The following is a 20,927-nucleotide window of genomic DNA, read 5'->3' as shown; positions in this document are numbered from 1 at the left end:
CACATCAGATTGGTCAACGAGTGAGTGGATAGAAGCCTTAGACCCACTTAGCGATTTTACGTAGAACCAAAATTTTTTCGGGGTCTCGGCATTTGCTAAGGTATGACGATGGTGGTTGTTGTATGCTTCGCGCATCGATCTTTTTACAGATGCACGAATCTCTACTAAATTTCGCCTGTCGTCATTTGCGCGTTCTCCTTTGAACCGAGAATGGAACAACCTTTGCTTCCTCAGCAGTTTCCAAATTTCGTTGTTAAACCACGGTGGGTCTTTTCCGTCCTTGATCCATTTACTTGGCACATACTTCTCCAGAGCACGACTTTCAATCCGGTAAAACTTTGCCTATAATTCCTCGCTTTCTTTTTCGCTTTTATTCTGATATACACGAGCCAGAATGATTGTTAATGGAAGTTTGCGAATATTGCTGATGGAGCTCACATACCTTGAGAGACGATGCGTTCTTCGTGCTCCGTATCACTGGCGCTCAAACAAACAAGCTGAAGCACGAACATTACACAGCAGAGGACGGGACGCATGGCAGCACAGAACTGGCGCCGTTGGCGGACGTTCGGGTACATAAACCGCGGAAGTCTCATTACGGTGGCAACAATAACGCTTTTGCTTAAATGACCTCCGCAATCATGAAATACGGTCGTCATGTTAACTGTCGCTACATTTTGTCACATTCGAGGCCAAAACTTTCCAGTGCACCATTCGTCCAGGACACGCATCCACACACTAGTCTCAGCAAATGAAAATTATGCTAAGGAATCTAAAATTAATATTTTTTTATTTCTCGAATAGTCTTCTCTGGTTTTTTAATGATATCGTATCAGTTATGTTCCATGTAGTCTCGTAGAATATTACACAAGTAATGTGTATAGCCGGCCGCTGTGGTCGAGCGATTCTAGGCGCTTCAGTGCGGAACCACGCGGCTGCTACGGTCGCAGGTTCGAATCCTGCCTCGGGTATGGATGTGTGTGATGTCCTTAGGTTAGTTAGGTTTAAGTAGTTCTAAGTCTAGTGGACTGATGACCTCAGATGATAAGTCCCATAGTGCTTAGAGCCATTTGAACCATTTTGAATGTGTATAGGCACATTACCTTTCTGGACTCGAAATGATTAGTGGAATAGAAGTAATCCGACTTAAGCAGATGTGTGTTTGTGTTCTGATTCGCTTCGCCCCTTTCCAGACAGAGGCACATTCATATTAGTTTAACTTACGCAAAAAAGGAATCGATTGTGGAACCATCATGAAATAATTTAAGTGATTGGGATTAAATGTTCGGACGCAAAATCAGATCGGTGCAGCGGAATTTGAACTGTGACTTCGTCAGCTTTTAAGCAGTTTGGTAAAGTCATCACACAGCCCTTCATAGCCGCTATTCACTTCCTAACAACACTGAATATGTTTCTACTAATGTCACGGTCAGAGGTACGCACGTTAATCCACCGCTCCACCGCTTCTGCGATACGAGGAGGCGAGCTTCGGTCGAATCCGTCTCGCAAATTAACGACTGGCGCCGGTGTACCGCTAGCATGGATATGGTTTTCAGGTAGTTTCACACGCACAATTAGGTAAATACCGAGTTGGTAGCCATGTCTCGTCTCAGACACCCACTTCACAAACATTTAGACGCCGACGTATGGGGTACACAGGTACCTTCCAGGGGTAAATGGTAACATCAAGAAGAGCATCCGTCCATCGAGTACCACTAACATTGCAACAGCCCATGAAACAATGCCGACCCCGTGGGAAAGAAGGGAAAAGGTAAAGAAAGAGAAAGAGTGTCGCTGTCAGGGCTTGAAACGTTTCTTGACGTCTGCTTAAGTGGCACTTTTAATTTCTTCAGCGCTTTTTTCCACGTAAACCCATAAGAATTGGTCACAATCCGCCCAGTTGATGAAGTGTAATCTTCAGATATCACTTCGACGTAACACATCGCGGAAGAAAGTCTGAATTTTAGTCATGCTCACGTACGACGTGTTAATCGCCTCTAAATCTTATTAATGTGCAACACGTGTCGCTAAAAAATTTCATTCATATAAGCACAGTCTACGCTAAGCCGAGAAATTTTCTATCGGCGCTCGTAATTTATTATCCCAGTCTCAGAAGTTTCTCACAAGAAATCCATCGACTGGCCAAATTAGGCGTTTAGTGAAGAGCGCTCTGGTGCTTCAGAGCTCCATGTTCATTGTCTTTTACACTGAGCCGCTTTTTAAGTTACAAAATCTCGACCCTTAAACCAGATATAGCTTTTAATTGCAATGGAATGTTACTGATATACGCCATGTAACAGTTGAATCATGTGCTTGTGATGCCCTTCCAGATGAATGGATACTTCATGAGGTTCGGAGTTCCACGTTCGAAAACGCAGTCCTTTCTTCAGAAAAGTTATCGTCCAACGCTTGCAAAGAAACAGAATTTGTATTTTTAACTTTGTCAGAATTTGTTTTATCCTGTGAATTAGTATCATAGAAAGCGTCTTTCTCGTTTGCTTTGTGAACGAGAGGAGGAAACTTCATACTTTAACAACAGTTCGTTAACTGTTCACTACTACCGCAATAGTGATGCGATTTACTCAATGGAATACAAACAACACTGTGAACTAAAATAACTTAGTCACTAGTTAAAAACTGAACGTCTTGACCATTTCTTCACACGCTTCGCCTTGACACGCAAATCACTGAACAACTACTATCCATGGTCCTCCCTCAGCGTAATGTCTCAAATGTGTATGTTATTATGGTGAGTGTACAGTGTAGCGTTACGGTAGACGACTATAGAAGAGAAGGGTAGGCAGAATGCGAAAACTGTTGCCAACATAAAACCTGCTGGTCTGAAACAGCAACAAGGCTTAGCCAATTTTGAAGTCCCTATTCAACGAACAAATTAAAGTCACATGCCTTCACACCACGAGACAACTGCGGAGAGATACGCTGTATAACGTAGGGCATTGCGACGCAATCAGACGAGTAGCAGCTGTAAGCTACGATCTAAATCCCCCCTTAGATATGATGACAAATCGTGTACTACCGGGATTCGAATTACTACCTCTGAGAAAAGCATCACGTGTTATATACCCCAGCTACAGAACTGAAAAAAGGAAAGGCTACATGACACAAACGCAAGATACCATGTTTAAGAGTCTTGTTGCAACCCTTGTTCACTAAAGTATGAGCAGCCCTTAGCGGCTCGCCATCTTACTTACAACTATTCATGAAGTCGCCTTTCCGGCTTAGATCTTTTTTAATATGTGACTTGTAAGTACTGCATCTTTTCCCAGTCAGTACAAACTTTAATTTTATTAACGTATTATATACTTAATATGTTTTAGAACAGTTAGTCTAATTCTGAAGACGACTCTCATAGTAGCGTCGAAACCTGGTCAACTTTGACTTAATATTTGTGACCGAGAGCTTATTTGTTCTAGTATAATTCCATGTTTATGTTGTAAGCTATACAACGAAACAATGTACTATGTCGTGTCATCTAAAGTTGAACGTTAACGAGTGTGTGTGTACGTGTGCGCGTGCGTTTGAAGCTTTTATTAGTTATAATAATGACAGTATCAGCTTAGTGACCAATGGAAAATAAAAATAGGAGAATGGGTCTATACACACTCGAAGAAAAAAAAAAGACTCACCACGAAGAAAATACCCGAATGGAACGGAAGTCTGCAGACGTGATGTACAGTCTTAGACATAAAAACTGACCGCCGGCCGCCCGCCACAGAGACTTACGACCGAGTCGTTTACTTAAGGTGGCCAATAAAACCGACTGCCCCTGACAACGCTAAGTCCGGCACAATCTGATAACACTGTAAGGTGGGAAGCGTCAGGAGGAAGTGTTGTCTACTTCCGAGATATTATCGTGTTGTGTGAGCCTGTGGTCAAGTGATGCCGGCACGGTAGCCCAGCGTGTTCGGTCAGAGGTTTTAGCTACCCTCTGTAATAAAAAGAACGGATGGACGAACAACCTGAACAGGTGTCATCGGACATCTGCCACCAACAAATTCAACTACCTATATAGAACAAAATGAGATTTAAAAAAAGTGATAATTGTCGTGCATTCAAAACTTACAATCGAGTGTTCGCGTCTGACTGTATCCCTTTCTTTTTTTTCTTCTTCTTTTTACACATTTCGGACCTCGTCTAAAGTTATGAGCCTGACTGAACATCGAAGATGATTCACTTCACATTCAACCCACCAGTAACAACAAATCCTTCCAAAAACAATTCCACAGGACAGCTCTTGGCTGCGTCGTGCTCAGAAAAAGATATTCTTATTACAACAAAAATCGTTCTGGCACGAATGATTTTCTACATTAAGGAAGTCTCGACTGCTGATATAAGTGATGGATTACCTTTTAACCATCATGTGATATTTGCATTCAACAGGCAAGGCTCAGAAGTCTGGTGTAGGGGTACTGCATGCTCTAATTCTAAACGACAAAAATCAGCGGAGTGACTATTATTGCAGTTTTGCTTTAACTTCATCAGGTCGCTCATTGAGCATTGCTATGCAATGCTGTTACTGGTGACGAGTTATGATGCCTTTACCGTAACTTCCAAAGAAGAAACGAAAGGCTGAGCCCCACTAAAAGACGTAAACTCGAGCAAAGAGTAGCGTGAACATAATATTTTCCATCTGATAGCTCCAAAAGTATGTTTTGCACTCTGAATTCTTCCCCAAGGGTGTGTCCATCACAGCTGGAATTTGTTGCCAACAATTTATACACCTTTCGGTCGCGGTGTAAGAAAATCGACCGTCTGAACTACATCACGTGTGCTACTGCATGATAACGCACTCTGTTGATTTGAGAAACAAAACTATCCAGGAGATTGATAGGGGAGTCATCTCTCGGGCACTTGTATTGATAGGGAAGTCATCTCTCAGGCACGTATACTCGTAAAATTTTACCTTTCCCGCTCTTGATCGATCAACTATCAAGGAAATTCCTGGAAAGCTATATTGCCCATGCATCACACAGGGCCAGGTTTTACAGTTTGTTACCATAGTTTATCGTAGATAATCCTGCAAGAAGGATGTATGTCATGCGCTGGAAATATATTACTTACACTGGAATATTAACAGCGCTACATTCCACATGACTGATAGGTCGGAAACTCAAGTGATCTAACATTATAGCCTGTTTTAAGTGCTGAACGTTGTAGCCTTAGGAATGCAGGTGTTTATGTTCGCTCTTACCAATACCTTCCAGGATAGCGTAGTTGGTTTACGAAAAATGCTTTGAACTCCATCCGCCTGGAGCTCCATCATGCATCCACCATACATAAAAACCACCCGTTTCTTGTTCTTCTTAACCCTGTGCTATTTCATCACAACACTTTCAAATCTGTTACTATACACCAATAAGGGGTGCTAACCTCCTCAACATGGGTGCATCTGGGGAAATCTTGTGCACTTGGATGGGTGAGAACTCGGGAAGCTCCATTGATTCACGAGACGTGGAATGTAGCGGTCTATTTGTGGTCAGCTGCAAATTAAATCGGTAACGGTGCTGCAGGGTGGGCTGTTCAAAGACAGTGCAGGGAGGCATTTCAGACTCTAATTTTACCCTAAGACTGCGAGGTGCTCTATGACTCCCATCTGCACAGAGATAGATCGTAAATTATGCACTCTGCTCGAGATGCTAGAAATATTTAGAGCACTGTGTCGTATACTTTGATGATTTATGTGTTCGAGAATTAACAATGAACGGACGTAGTGCACAGTCGTCTATCTACATTCACAATGATACTCGCAAAGTAGAGAACGGGCGGTTTAGCTATGATACTGAAATTGGGATAACATGCTGTCGTATCAATGGCCGGTGTTGAAATTACTGTAAAACTGCTAAAATTGTTCACATTATCATCTGTGATGCATATTATTACAGTATGTCGGTGGTGTCTTTTCCATCCCATCCAGCCACTGACAGGCTGTTGGTTACCACATAATGATCGACTGACAACGCTTGTTCGAATTGGGAAAAGAGTTTTGTGGATGGGTGACACCTTCTGGGGATTGCTAGCACCGAAACAGTAATCGCGTACATGAGTGCAATATGAGAAATCAGTCAAAGTGGAACACAGAGCCATCAGCTATTCCGTCACTGTGACAGATGAGTTTAAATGTAGAGGTAGCCCAGTTGACCTGTCTTCCCTCCAAAATTCAAACTTCCCACCAGGGGGGCTTGGCAGGGGGCTGTGACACTTTCCCGCCATCTTGGGTAACAGTACTCGCACATCAGCTGACGTCACAGCACCCATCTTGAATGACGTCAAGCACCCATCTTGAATGACGTCAGCCGCGTCACAGTGCAACGTCTTGGATAACTGTACTTTGGGGTGATGTCCTTGTTGTCTGTGAGAGGTCGTGGATGAGAATGTCTTAATGTCAGTTTAGAACCTGACACAACCTCGAGGTCGTGGCATAAAAATAAAATGTTTGGCAGTGTACAAAGCGTGTTAGAAAATAATGTTTCAAACAACGAGACATGGCTGCTGGGGGGAGGGGGCGTGCCTTGCAACTTACAGTATAGTCCGCGGGATACGATCATCCTCCTAGAGTACAGGTTGTGGCACTTTAAACTGGTCTGTGCAGTTGATCGATAACTGTACATTTAATAGGATTGTCACATGTCCTCGATGCCTGCACGCATGCGGTATTTGTTTTCGATATAAGGGAGGAGAGAGATGCGTTAAAAATGTTATCTAGTTCTCTATCTGATGTAGTTAGCTGAGCTTTTATAGTTCATAATTTTTCTCTTATGTATGGTGCAGAATAACAAAGATAGCATGTTGGGGAGATAGATGTGAATGGACGTTGATCTGTAGTATCTGTATCTAGTTTGGGGATGTGTCGCAATGCGCCCATTTCCACCGAATGATCAAAACACGGTCCTGTTGCACTAACACAGGGCGCTCTGTTTCTACACGGGTTGCATGAGGTGGCGGACAGGGCTTTCTCTGACTTCAACCCCGTTCTGACTTCAATTGGAATGATCACATGCGGAAAACTGCAGAAATGGCAGCAGACGCAGGATGCATAGGTACTGACTAAAACCACGTTGGAATTTTACTATAGCAGACAGGTTTGAGTATGACGATGCGTTCCGAGATATGAGAGTGCCAGAAATATGGTTCACTTGTGGCTGTAATCATTAAATGACTTCTCTGTAGTATCGAAAGCAAGTTGAATGGATTCCAAATCCCAGACGGCGTTTCTAGAGGATAGCGTAGCATTAGAGATCTGGAAAGTTAGTCTACATTTCTTACAACCTCAATCACCACACCATCTACTGTTTGTGATTCTCTCAGTCAACCATCACCTATAGCCCAGTGGATATATTACCGAACTCCTGACATGGGATCTAGACAGAATAGGTTACAAATTCTGTAGAAATATCTAGCTGCAGTGGCGTGAGGGATTCGCAAATACAGGTTTCATACCACGTTCCTTGGTCGAATCACTTTCTAAATTGGGTAATTTTATTAAGAGGTTGCACTGTCAGCGACGTGTAAGCACACAGTTGGTCTGATATTATATACTCCAGCGATTGCTGTCACGATATCTGTCTGGACAATAAACCACCTCATTCAGCTGTAATATCATAGCTCGATTTGTAAAGCGGGTATAGCTTTTAATATAGAATACTTGTATGCACCTGTAGAACAAAGACCGCTTGTGACAGTAACATACAGTAGTTGTTGGGATCGGGTTTTTTAACATCTGGCAGTTTGTAAGACGATTAAACCTCTCTTTCTAAGACACGGTGATAGCACTCGCAAGAAGACTTATGAGACATGTACACCCATGGTTGATTTTCTCTCAGTATTATTTCGTAGCCGGCCGAAGTGGCCGTGCGGTTAAAGGCGCTGCAGTCTTGAACCGCAAGACCGCTACGGTCGCAGGTTCGAATCCTGCCTCGGGCATGGATGTTTGTGATGTCCTTAGGTTAGTTAGGTTTAACTAGTTCTAAGTTCTAGGGGACTAATGACCTCAACAGTTGAGTCCCATAGTGCTCAGAGCCATTTGACCCGTTATTTCGTATGTAAAACGCAGTACAATAGTTTAAGGGGGTGGATGAGAAAAGAATGCGTGAGAAATGGCGTTCAAAAGCATGTGAAATTCGAAAAGTGTACCATAAAATGGTGGGAGGAGATAACTAATTACTTAATCTGGTATCAAAGGCGGTACAACAGTTTAGGGAAATGGGGGTTACATGGAAAACCACTTAATAGAACAATAGGTTAAGTGCTGACAAAGGTCCAAACATTAGTCTAGGACACCCAGGGCACAGTACCGAATATTAGGTTATGCAACATGTTTGCTCCATGTAATTGCTTCTTGTGAGACCTAGATGTTTCCAAACAGCAGAGAATGATGAGCAGGAGAAATCGAACCCCCACAAACTGAATTTGTTAAACAAATAAACAATATACCCTTTCCATACATTCTGTACATTGTCTAAATTATTTAAACAATATTCCATACAGAGCAATCGATTTCTCTCCAAATGACCCATCAACTGAGTCTTTTTCCCGCCATTTTCCGGGAGGGAGGAGAGGGTGAGAAAGGGAGGGGTTTACCAGAGGGGAAGAGGTTAGTTAATTGATCAATTTAATTAAGTAGACAATCAAACTGATAAGAGTGAGAGGAGCTATTCCAATAACTCAGACAAGAAAGTGTACCTGTAGTGGCGAGGGGAGTTTTCCTGAGGGAGGAGGGGAGTGGAAGGGAGTGGGGGAGGGGGGGGGGGGGCAATAGGTTAAATGCAGTGACATAGAAAACTACTTAACAGAACAATTGGTTAAGGACCTGTCAATCAAAGGAGAACAATAGGTTTGCCCCTGAGTGCATACCTGCCCCTGATGTAGGGAATCTGCACTAACAAAATGGACTGGCGTCCTTGTTACCCTACTGCTTACAGTGTGGCTGCGAGATAGTGGAATAATTGCCGGGAGGGAGGGTGTTTACCTCATATTTGGTATGCGGCAAAGATGGGAATTTGCTTCTGACGAGAAGCGTGTGTAGTAGATAGGTCCTGCAGGCAGGTTGGCCGTTGTGTGCCGATAGTGCAATGGTCGGCACGTCTGCCTAGTAAGCAGGAGGTCCAGGTTCGAACAGCGGGCGGTCACAAATTTTCATCTGCCGGCAGTGCTGCATTTCAACACTCTATTACAGTGTGGACGTCTGCCCTCCGATATTTAAGATGCAATTGTTTTTTGAGGTAATAAATGTGATTTGCGAAATTTGTCTTGCCATCAATGTAACGGGACTTCAATGGAATCCATTCCTTAGTCATTGCTTTGTGAAGACGCTAACCCATTTCATATACATGCGAATCAGGTTGTAGCGCACATTTAGTCAAATAATGTATGGTCAGTATACAAGTATTTACGAACTGTAGAAGCAGGATTGCAGTGAGTTGATCACTCAACCAATTGCAACGTAGAGTACCTGTGTCGTGAGTCATTTCAGCTGCATAGCTGATGGAAATATTTGTCAAGAAGTTCAATGTAGAATTAATGCAATACCCGTGCGATGATCTCTGCAGCCGTACTGTATCAGTAGCAGCTATTGAATGGAATACTATGTTCATTAAATCAGATTACTCAAGCTGATGCCAAATAAAGAATACCGACGACGCCCCACACTATCGTTACTTAAGTAGTCAGCGCTAGATTATGTGCGTCACCATTAACGCAACTGTAAGCAGTTTGACAGCATAACACTACCACATCCACTGACAACTTGTACCATTATCATCACACAGTTGTTACTCGCAGTGACTATAAGTTGCTGATATGTTTGTGGAGAATAGCCGGCTCAAATGGTTCTGAGCACTATGGGACTCAACATCTTAGGTCATAAGTCCCCTAGAACTTAGAACTACTTAGACCTAACTAACCTAAGGACATCACACACACCCATGCCCGAGGCAGGATTCGAACCTGCGACCGTAGGAGTCCCGCGGTTCCGGACTGCAGCGCCAGAACCGCGAGACCACCGCGGCCGGCGAGAATAGCCGAAAGCGCCTCATGAATGTGAAGCTCCATTTGCATTAGTTGAGGGAGAATCGGTAAAATTGTCATTAATAGAGGAGGGATGAGATCTTCTTCAGTGTATATGTACCAAAGGTACATTCGGAATGTTTTTCCTGTCAAATAATTCACTGCAGAAATCGTTGTGTTTTGTTACAATAAGGAAAATTAAACAGACCTTTGGAGAAAAGAGAACCACTTGTATGAATATCAAGAGCTCTGATGGAAACCCAGTTCTAAGCAAAGGAGGGAAAGCAGAAAGATGGACGGAGTATATAGAGAGTCTATACAAGGGCGAGGTACTTGAGGACAATATTATTGAAATGGAAGAGGATGTGGGTGAAGATGAAATGGGAGATATAATACTGCGTGAAGAGTTTGACAGAGCACTGAAAGACCTAAGTCGAAACAAGGCCCCTGGAGTAGACAGAATTTCATTGGAACTGCTGACAGACTTCGGAGAGCCAGCCCTGACAAAACTCTACCATCTAGCGAGCAAGATGTATGAGACAGACGAAATGCCCTCAGACTTCAAGAAGAACATAATAATTCCAATCCCAAAGAAAGCAGGTGTTGACAGATGTGCAAATTATCGAAATATCAGTTTAATAAGCCACGCCTGAAAAATACTAACACCAATTCTTTACAGACGAATGGAAAAACTGGTGGAAGCCGACCTCGGAGAAGATCAGTTTGGATTCCGTAGAAATGTTGGAACACGTGAGGCAATACTGACCCTACAACTTATCTTAGAAAATAGCTTAAGGAAAGACAAACCTACATTTCTAGCGTTTGTAGACTTAGATAAAGCTTTTGACAATGTTGACTGGAATACTCTCTTTCAAATTCTGAAGGTGGCAGAGGTAAAATACAGGGAGAGAAAAGCTATTTACTATTTGTACAGAAACCAGGTGGCAGTTATAAGAGTCGAGGGGCATGGAAGGGAAGCAGTGGTCGGGAAGGGAGTGGGATAGGGTTGTAGCCTATCCGTGATGTTATTCAATGTGTATATTGAGCAAGCAGTAAAGTAAACAAAAGAAAAATTCGGAGTAGGAATTAAAATCCACGGCGAAGAACTAGAAACTTTGAGGTTCGTCAATGACACTGTAATTCTGTCAGTGACTGCAAAGGACCTGGAAGAGCAGCTGAACGGAATAGACAGTGTCTTGAAAGGAGGATATAAGATGAACATCAACAAAAGCAAAACGAGGATAATGGAATGTAGTCGAATTAAGTCAGGTGATGCTGAGGGAATTAGATTAGGAAGTGAGACACTTAAAGCAGTAGATGAGTTTTGCTATTTGGGGAGCAGAATAACTGATGATGGTCGAAGTAGAGAGGATATAAAATGTAGACTGGCAATGGCAAGGAAGGCGATTCTGATGAAGAGAAATTTGTTAAAATCGAGTATTGATTTAAGTGTCAGGAAGTCGTTTCTGAAAGTATTTGTGTGGAGTGTGGCCATGTATGGAAGTGAAACATGGACGATAAATAGTTTGGAGAAGAAGAGATCATAAGCTTTCGAAATGTGGTGCCACAGAAGAATACTGAAGATTTGATGGGTAGATCACATAACTAATGATGAGGCATTGAATAGAATTGGGGAGAAGAGAAATTTGTGGCACAACTTGATTAGCAGAAGGTATCGGTTGGTAGGACATATTTTGAGGCGTCAAGGGATCACCAATTTAGTATTGGAGGGAAGCGTGGAGGGTAAAAATCGTAGAGGGAGACCAAGATATGAATACACTAAGCAGATTCAGAAGGATGTAGGTTGCAGTAGGTACTGGGAGATGAAGAAGCTTGCGCAGGATAGAGTAGCATGGAGAGCTGCATCAAACCAGTCTCTGGACTGAAGACCGCAACAACAACAGCAAGTGGTCTTCAATGATGGTGCAGAATCCAAATGAAATTCATCCAATTCTGTTTGGTTTGTGTGGCAGTCACACGCTTCAAATGAAAATGTTTAATTACGTCATGGAAATCGATTTTTTCCATTCTCTATCGCAGTCCATAAGCTGACCATTTCAGATGGATATCAAGAATGAACTGTATGCTATACATTGTTGAAATTCCTTATAATTTCCTGTGAATAATCCAACTTACCAACCATGAAGGCACAACAAAAATGTTCCGTTCTTTCGTGGAAATTTACCAGACTTAACAAACCATTGTCGAACATACCGAGATTTTCTGTATTATTTACAAGTCTTATAGTGATCTCACGCACTAACAAGTAGGATTGTAGCAAGAGTTTATTTGTTTACATATCGTGCTGTGGAACGTTAATTGTAATTACATGGCTCCTCCTCTTTTTTACTCTGCCTGGGAGCACTGTTTGACAAAAATGACATCGCCCACACGTAAGATATATTACTTGTATTAAGGTACATAAGAATTGAAAGAATTAAAGTACAAATAGTATTCAAAAGTATTAACTATTAAAAGAGAACTGGTTGGGGGAGTAGGAGAGCCTGTTTCTAACCGTGTCAGTCGTGTCAGAATTGATTACGCATACATTGTTTAAATAATGCAGATGTCGCTACCATTGGTGGGGTGATGGGCTAGTGTAGTAACAGCTGCTCGATTTGGTTCGGTCACTGTGCCCAGTATCCCAACACTCCAGGCAGTCCGGTAAGTGTACCCTACCCTAAAAGTATCTCATGTTACTTGCAGCACCAGCACTGATGTGTACTTGTAGCACTGTGCTAATTCTTATATATACCACATCTACAGGCACCTTTGGCGCACAAATTTGAAAATCGGAAAAAGTGTAGTACTTAGAGAATTTTGTTATGCTGTCACACACTAGTCTCTTATGTCATACATTTTGTTGATGTTTATTGAGATTTTGTGGAATATGTTGTGATGTCATTATTTCTACCAATAGGAGGAAGCACTCGTTTGAACACATACACTATGACATTATACATGCTGGTAATGTATGGACGACTTAGCAAGAGTTAATTTTTTATGTATCGCTCTGTGGCATTTCTATAACATTTAAAATCTTGAAATGGCATATCTGTTGTTAAATATTGTACTGTGGTAATTTGTTTGTATCTCACACTGTGGCGTTTCTTTAACATTACAGTCTCTACAAGAGCATATATGTTGTTAAATAATTCATTGTGTTTATGTATTGCATTGTAGTATTTCTTTAACGTTTAAAGTATCTGAAAGAGTGTGTTTGTTGTTAAATAATGCACTGCAGTAATTGGTTAACGTTTTTTTTGATAAAGATGTTGGTATTTGAAAAAAATCTGTAAAAATTGACACAAATAATTCACAGTAGCAATTAATTATGAGATTACTTACATGTCTTCTTATTCTGACTGGGGGGGGGGGGGGGAGGGGTGTTGTTGGTCTCTGCTGTCACATCGAATGACAAAATTCGCATGACTGGGATAATAATAAAATTAATTTTTTAACAAATACCTACACCCTGATCCTCTCACTATATAACACATAGTTTGAATAGAGATCAATAGAGCACAGCTGATAAATATTTCAGATCGATCAAGTACTTTTGAGCATGGGCAACATTGTGGTCGGCTGAAAGCATCATAATGTTGCTGTAATGTGACACTGACATGATAGGACATGAACGTGACATGAGATTGATGTGAAATTCGAAGCAGTGGGACAAAATCCATGTAACTGGAATAATAATAAAATCAGTTTGATATTATTATCATTATTATTATTATTATTATTTATAACAAATACTCACAACCTGGTTCTAAAGAAATTGATCCTTCTCCCTCTAGTGCACAGAGCAAGACTGATGCCACCCACACAATTGCTCTAGCTATAAAGGATGAGGAGGGGGAGGGGTAGCTTGAATATCTGCAGGTTGGGGGAGTAGCTGGTGACGTTGAATGTATCACATATGTATAAATGGCAGGGTTACCAAAGACTTATCAGAGGATTAAATCTGTTATAATCAGCAGTGTCTCATGTGCAGGGGCAGGCCTGGGGGGTGATGGGAGGAGGGGATGTTCTTGAGTGTACCACATACAACTGCATGGGCAGTGTTCCCAGACGTCTGATCAGTGGATTGAATCAGTTATAACCACCAGTACCTCAGTTTGAGAGCGGTCCTAGAGGGTGGGGAGGAAGATGACCTTAGGTCTTATTGATCCAGGGGGAGGGAGTGACCTTGAATATAAATTGCACGATCGTTTCAAGTGTGCAGGTGGGACAGGACTTCCCCTGGGAAACCTTAGACGAAACTTGCTCAGTTGCCTCAGCTGTAGCCTGACATCGGAAGTCCTTGTCAGGGACCTTGAGATAAAAAAGGCGGTTATAATTGCTTCTGTGCCACAACATACACTGTTTATCTACTGTTGTTCACACTATGAGTACTGCACCACCAGACATTTCTTAGCTCGTATGAAATCTAACTCTGCTTTAATCCCTTCAAGCTTAGCATGCTTTTCTATTGGAACGATGGGAAATCACAATTGCTGAACCACAATCGAGCATGAATTTCGTAAACATATGACATTATATACCTTGAGAAACCTACCAAGTAGTTGTGTCATGTAAAATCACCACAGAACCATTTCACTATAGTCGTACATATTTCAATGTCCTACAACCTGGAGTGCTTGTAGAACCCAAGATGCTGGTAGATACGTGTTTCTATGTTGATATCATCTTCAGTGCAGCTCTGGAGTATCACCATGTGAATAAAACATGAAATATTCAAATTAAATTTGCAATTGGGCAGGAGAGCAAATGGTGTGCTGTTCTTGACGTAGAGGAAAGTTCATATCTGAAAGCAGTTTCATGAGTTCCTTTAGGGAAATGTATTATTATACCTTGTAGCAATGGTGTTGTTCAGCAGGGTGAAAATAGTGGTGTCCTGGACGTCCATCGACATACTAGGCTTCTGTGCAGTTCTAAAATGAGAGTAGGGTAAGACTGACACACTTTTGTCTGCATTATGAACTGATGATGTGGAGCTGGCCAATTCAGCCTGTACTCTGGAGCTGAAAGTGGGTGGGTACAAAGGACCAACTGACCCACTGGAGCATCTAGCAGTCAACTATTTATTTATTTATTTATTTCATTAACAGTACAGAGTAACCTACCGCCTTGAAATGTAAGGTGGGTCGGATGTTTCTGAATCTAATTGCAAAGATTTCTCATTGTTACAGTCTTATTGGTATAGAGTTGTTAATGCTTTTTTTAATAATATAAAGAACATACTATACAAAGATTTCTCTGAGACTACAGCGAATTGAATGCTTAACAATTGTTAAAATGGTTCCATATAATTTGTTACTACCTAGTTGACGAGAATATAATTTATATAATGCATATGGCAAAGAACAATAAAAAAATATAATGTAACACAATGAGCGTGGTTAAGAATAATTTGTAATATATAGAGGGAAGTGATATGCTGTATTCCGATGAGTAATAAGTCTAAGTAGCATGTTGGTTAATAATGGCCTATATCTACCTATTTCAGATGAGACAGTCTCGGTACAACCTGGAGGTATTCTCATCTGAAATGGTTTGTGCTAATGTATGTTTACACAGATGATACAGATTAAATGCTGATTGAGCACTTCATACATGGAATACATGAATTTTAGCTTCACGTGAGAAATACAATTATGTTTGTAACTTGTTAGTTGAAATAGAATATAGTTCATTGCCACTTGAATGCATTATTCCTTAAATAACTTAATACATTTCTGATATATAAAATTAATTGATTATAGCTTTGAATAGAGAAGAGAATATACTTCTGTCTGCACACAATAAGACAAGCAATACATTACTGCTTGTGTGCAGTTTACTTTAAAAACCATGCAGGATGTCATAGGGGAGGAGGAGCCTCAGAATAAAAGCTCTTCGAGCCTTCTCCTCACAAGCGACATTGCCTTATTACTATAGTGTTAATATGTGGTGCCAGTGTTTATTTGTTTTATGATTGTTGTGTTGTGGCATACAGTGTCATGCATTGGCATGCAGAGTCATGCATTGTTGGTTTTGGTCCGTTACATGTTGATCCCTTCTGAGTCATGTTCATTTAGTGTTCCTTCCTCGGTTTCGGAATCTGTGGTCGTGTTTATGTCTTCCCATGTGGTTTGTTGTGTTGTTTGTGCTGTCTATGCCTCCTTCCACATGGGTTTTGGTGCTTGTATTCTTCGTGCACAGCGTTCGATACAAATCGGCTACGCTATTTATTATGTTCTAGTCATCGGGATTATGTATTATTCTGGCGATTTCATTGTCATTCTGTATAGGTCTCACTTGTGCTAGCGTGTTGCACAGCAATGTGACATGTTCTGGTGTCCCAGTTTCTCCACATATGCATACTTCATCGTCAATTAGTCCCATACGGTTTAAATGTACCGGACACGGCCCAAGGCCTGTTAAGAAATGAACCATCCCCCGGCTTGGGTCGACATGTTTCAGTTGTAGTCTTTCCTGTATATCAGGAAAGAAAGAGTGTTCCCGGCAACCCTTGTCGGATGCATCCTACTCTCTCTGCCAGGTTTGAATCCGACACTGTTTCATTTGTGTTTTGTTCATAATGTTGGTTCCTGTAATGTCGGTGACTTTATCGACCATGTCCCTCTTAACCCAGTGAAGTGCGGCTCTATAACGTATTGTTATGTCTATAGGGCAGGTCCCCATCACAACGAACAGCCCGCATCTCGTGGTCGTGCGGTAGCGTTCTCGCTTCCCACGCCCGGGTTCCCGGGTTCGATTCCCGGCGGGGTCAGGGATTTTCTCTGCCTCGTGATGGCTGGGTGTTGTGTGCTGTCCTTAGGTTAGTTAGGTTTAAGTAGTTCTAAGTTCTAGGGGACTTATGACCACAGCAGTTGAGTCCCATAGTGCTCAGAGCCATTTGAACCATTTTTGAACAACGAACAGTACCTCTAGTGACGTGGTGTTGAAGGCTCCGCTCATTCTCAGGAGTACACTACGTTGACCTCGTCTTGCAATTGTCTTGTTAGTCTGTATGTTCAGTCTGTGAGCCCAAGCTCTTGCGGCGAGGCATGCGATGGATTCAAATATCGCAATGTGGTAGGTCTTTATCGTCTTAGTACGTAATTTGTACTGAGTTGAGGTTAGTCTTGCTAGTTTGTGCATAATTTTAGAGGCTTTATCAATTGTCAATTTTATGTGTTGGTTGGAAGTATGTTTTTCGTCTAGATGCAGTCCGAGATAATGAGTGGCTTGCTTCCTCTGTATGCTTGTATTGTCTAATTTTAGAATTGCATTCCTCTGTAGTGTTCCTCTGAGCAGTAAATATACAATTTTCTTGGGAGCTATTTTTAATTTATTTTCTTTGCACCAACTGTTAATTTACTGGAGTAGTTGCGTGCCTTTTGTCTCTAGTGCTGCTCTCGAGTTGGCTGACACCAATATGAGCAGGTCATCTGCGTAAGCCATCACACCTCTCACCCTGTCGTCACTGTCCAGGGTGTTCAGCAAGGGCTCGATTGCGATATCCCAGAATATTGGTCCGCAGATGGAACCCTGTGGACATCCCTTTGTTATTCTCTTGACAACCTTCCGTGTACCAGCCCTCCACTCCGCCACTCTGCCTCTGCAGCAATCGAGGAGGCTGTTGTAGAGGGAAGCTGATAACCTCATTTCCCTTAACCTGGCGAAGAGGGAAGGCCATCACAAGTTGTCAAAAGCCCTGGCTATGTCGATTAGAATGGCGGCCGCGTATTTGTCGCTAATGCTATTTGTAACTGTCAGTGCTTGGTTGACGGCGTCTTCTATTGATCTACCTTCCCTGAATCCGAATTGATGGCGCGGTAGGCCGAGGAGGCGTCTATGCGATTGTAAACGGTCACACAGGATCTTTTCCTGTACCTTGCCGAGAGTGTTTAAGAGACAGATCGGTCGGTACGTTTTGAAGTCTGTTGGCTCTTTGTCTTGTGATTTCCTGATTATTACTACATTAGCAGTTTTCCAGAGGTTTGGAATTCTGCCTGTTAGTAGTGCCTCGTTGAACATGTTAGTAAGAAAAGGTGGATTTGTGTTACTGTTTGTTTTAATGTTTCTGAAAGTGTTTTGTCTGGGCCAGGTGCTTTTCGGTTTTTAAACCTGCTGATTGCCGTCGCGACTTCTTCTTGCGCGAATGGTATGGTTACACTGTCACTGATGTATGGCTGCGTCATGCTCTCTCTTAGGTCTGCGTGGTGTCGCTCGTCATCTGGGAGGAGCCTGTTAAGAAGATATTCTGCTGTGCTTCTCAAGCCTCTGGTCATTGAGCCGTCAGCTTGTTTTAGTGTTGACAGAACTGTCGGTGTCTTAACTCGTTCTGTTTCTATCTTGAATGGTTGACCCCAGATGTCTTTCTGTAGCTGTTTTTATAAAATTGGTCCAGTAGTCTTGCCTTGTTGTCTTTAGCTGTTTTTGGTATTTCTGTTTAGCGTCAAGATACAGATCAAGTCATATCTGTCTTTCTGGAGCTGTCTTTGCTTCTTGATAGGACTTTCTTTTGTCCCGTGAATCCTTCTTTAGTCTTGCCAGTTCTGTCGACCATGGTTGTTTCTGTCCCCACCCAGTTTCTGCGCGTGAAAGATCAAATTCCTGTGCACTTTGTAGGGTCTCTGTCAGTACATGCGTTTTGTAATCTCCAGTCGGCTCTTCCTATGAGTAAATGCTGTTGTTCGTGGTCCATGTTATGTGTATTGATATATTTGTCCGTGGTTATGACGATTGCATTGTGGTCGCTGTGTGTGGCTCTATCTAATACCCTCCATGTATTGACTAGTGGAAGAGATTTTTCGTTCCCTAGAGAAAGGTCTATGTTACTTACATCACCGGTGTCTCCGCGGTACGTCGTTGGCAGACCCTCCCTATTCAATAAGAAGAGGTTGCATTCATTTACCACGCCACGCACTAGTTGCCATCTGTCGTCAGTTCTATCTGCGTTCCACAAGGGGGATTTTGCGTTGATATCAGTTAGAATGAGCAGCCTTTTCTCTTTCTGAGTGTCGTGAAATGTCTTTTATTTTGTCTAAGAAAGATTCTATATCATACGAGTACTGATCGTAAATAGACGACATGAGCCATACATCCTGTCCGTCTGTTATTTCTGCTGTGACAATGTGTTCAGTGCATACTGGGTGAACTGTGTTACTATGAGGTTTTTATTAACTACTATTATCGCGGCTTTCGCGTTTCGCTTTCGCGTTTCGCTTTCGCGTTGTAATGTGAGGGGAGCCCTGAAATTTTCCCGCCTCGCAGATAAGGTTCCTGAACGCAGGCGATGTCTGCTTTTGTTTCTTCTACGAGCCTACGTAGTTCCGTGTATACTAGGGTACTGCCCTGGCAATTTAGTTGTATTACCTTCAGAAGGGATATCTAGTGAAGGAAAAACACTTGGGTGTGGTTTCTTTAAAATCCAGAAACACACGTCCATGTGCTCTCACGAAGTCCTTTTATACTTTATCTACGTTTAGGCCCTCTCCCCTTCGCGCACAGGCCTCCCCTAGAAGCTTACATTGCTCTTTGGGGTTCGCTGGCAGATTTTCAACTCTTAGGATCATCCTGTCAGTTTGTTCTGTAGTTGGAAAGCAGATTTTATCCCAATTTTCATGCTTAGTTCGTATTACATAGCGAAGAGCTGTTTGAAATATATCCTTGTTTTCTAGTCTGCTAAGTCTTACGTTAACTTCTAAGTTTTCGTACTTTACGTAATTAACGGTATTCAGCATGGGGTCTTTGGTTGTATCTGGTTGCTGTTCTTGACTGTTTGTTTGTTGCTCCGATTGCGACTAATTTTGTAGTGCACCACGTCTTTCCTGCTTTATGATTTCTGGTAGTATGGAGTTCGATGTGTTTTCGCTGAATATTTCCCCTGATAGTGAATTCTTGTTTTTGATCTCTACCGGGGACTTGTTCGTGAAATGTGATTGTTGTACGTCCGTTTCTGGGGTGTTTGTGTCTGGCGTTGTGCCGGTGCAGTATGTGTCTTTCTGTTCAACTACATTACTGTTTTGTTTTTCGTGGTGACTGTGTGCGCTACCCCCGTGGATAAAACGAACTGGTGTAATATAGGGTCTGCATTTGGTTATATCGTATTCTACTTGTTGCGCGGGTAGTGTACAATTGTCTTTGTTTGTGTTTGCCTGTGGTGTTCGATTTCTTATGAACTCAGTGGCATCTTCATTCTCTGGATGTTCAAGGACGTCGTTGTATTCCTCTGTACTACTATCTCGCAGTATTTCGTCTTCCAGTTCGTCAACTCGTAAAAGGAGACTAGCCTGGACGATGGCCCAATCAAACATGTGACGTGCCTGGCAACCTCATATTCTATTGCACCCTGCATGCACATATCGCCCATATAGTCGGTAATGCTGAAGTACCTACACTGTATTGTCTCCCAGAACTGAGGCATTACATTAGTATCGGTATCTGCATTTGGGCGTTGCAATGTCCCCATGTGTTGCCGCTAAGCAACGGCTCGCCGCCAACCTCTCATCCTAGTCGAAGACGATTTGTACGTTTGCCTGTTTGTGTTATTAGTTACGTCTGTCCCTGCGTGTGTTAGGGGGGTGGGTATCTGACAGTTATGGTAGCACTCCTTATTAATGGACGTCATCCAGGATATCGTATTCGATGCGCTCTATTTGTCTTTCGTAGGGCTGTTTATATGTAGGACAGTCTGGCCCCCCTGCCATATCGCATGTTCTGTTTCTGTGTTTGCATGGTATACAGCCTACAGAATTCTCTTGCCTGCATTCTGTCTTTTTGTGTCCCGGTTTTACACATCTTCTACATACTGGATCTTTGTCGCAACGCTTCGATGAGTGACCGAAGCCCCAACAATTAAAACATTTTTGTACAGCAACAAAGTCGTTGATGTACAAAAATTCAAATTC

The 20,927-nt window shown here is 42.2% G+C and overlaps 1 protein-coding gene across 2 annotated transcripts in view; it reads right to left on the bottom strand.

Moving 5' to 3' along the window:
- Nucleotides 1-20,927, bottom strand: part of LOC126161956 (trypsin-1-like) — a 138,184-nt gene that overhangs the window by 81,332 nt on the left and 35,925 nt on the right. The window contains exon 1 of one of the 2 annotated variants that reach the window (XM_049918136.1): nucleotides 443-524. The exons of the other annotated variant lie outside the window; for it this stretch is intronic. Within the exon in view, the coding sequence (XP_049774093.1) occupies nucleotides 443-512 (70 nt within the window). The 5' untranslated portion in view covers nucleotides 513-524. Of the gene's footprint in view, nucleotides 1-442; nucleotides 525-20,927 lie in introns of those variants that run through there. 2 annotated transcript variants of the gene reach the window in all.

The sequence above is a fragment of the Schistocerca cancellata genome, chromosome 2, assembly GCF_023864275.1.
Source record: "Schistocerca cancellata isolate TAMUIC-IGC-003103 chromosome 2, iqSchCanc2.1, whole genome shotgun sequence".
NCBI classification, from domain to species: Eukaryota; Metazoa; Arthropoda; class Insecta; order Orthoptera; family Acrididae; genus Schistocerca; species Schistocerca cancellata.
This window is presented reverse-complemented; position numbering and strand designations above follow the sequence as displayed.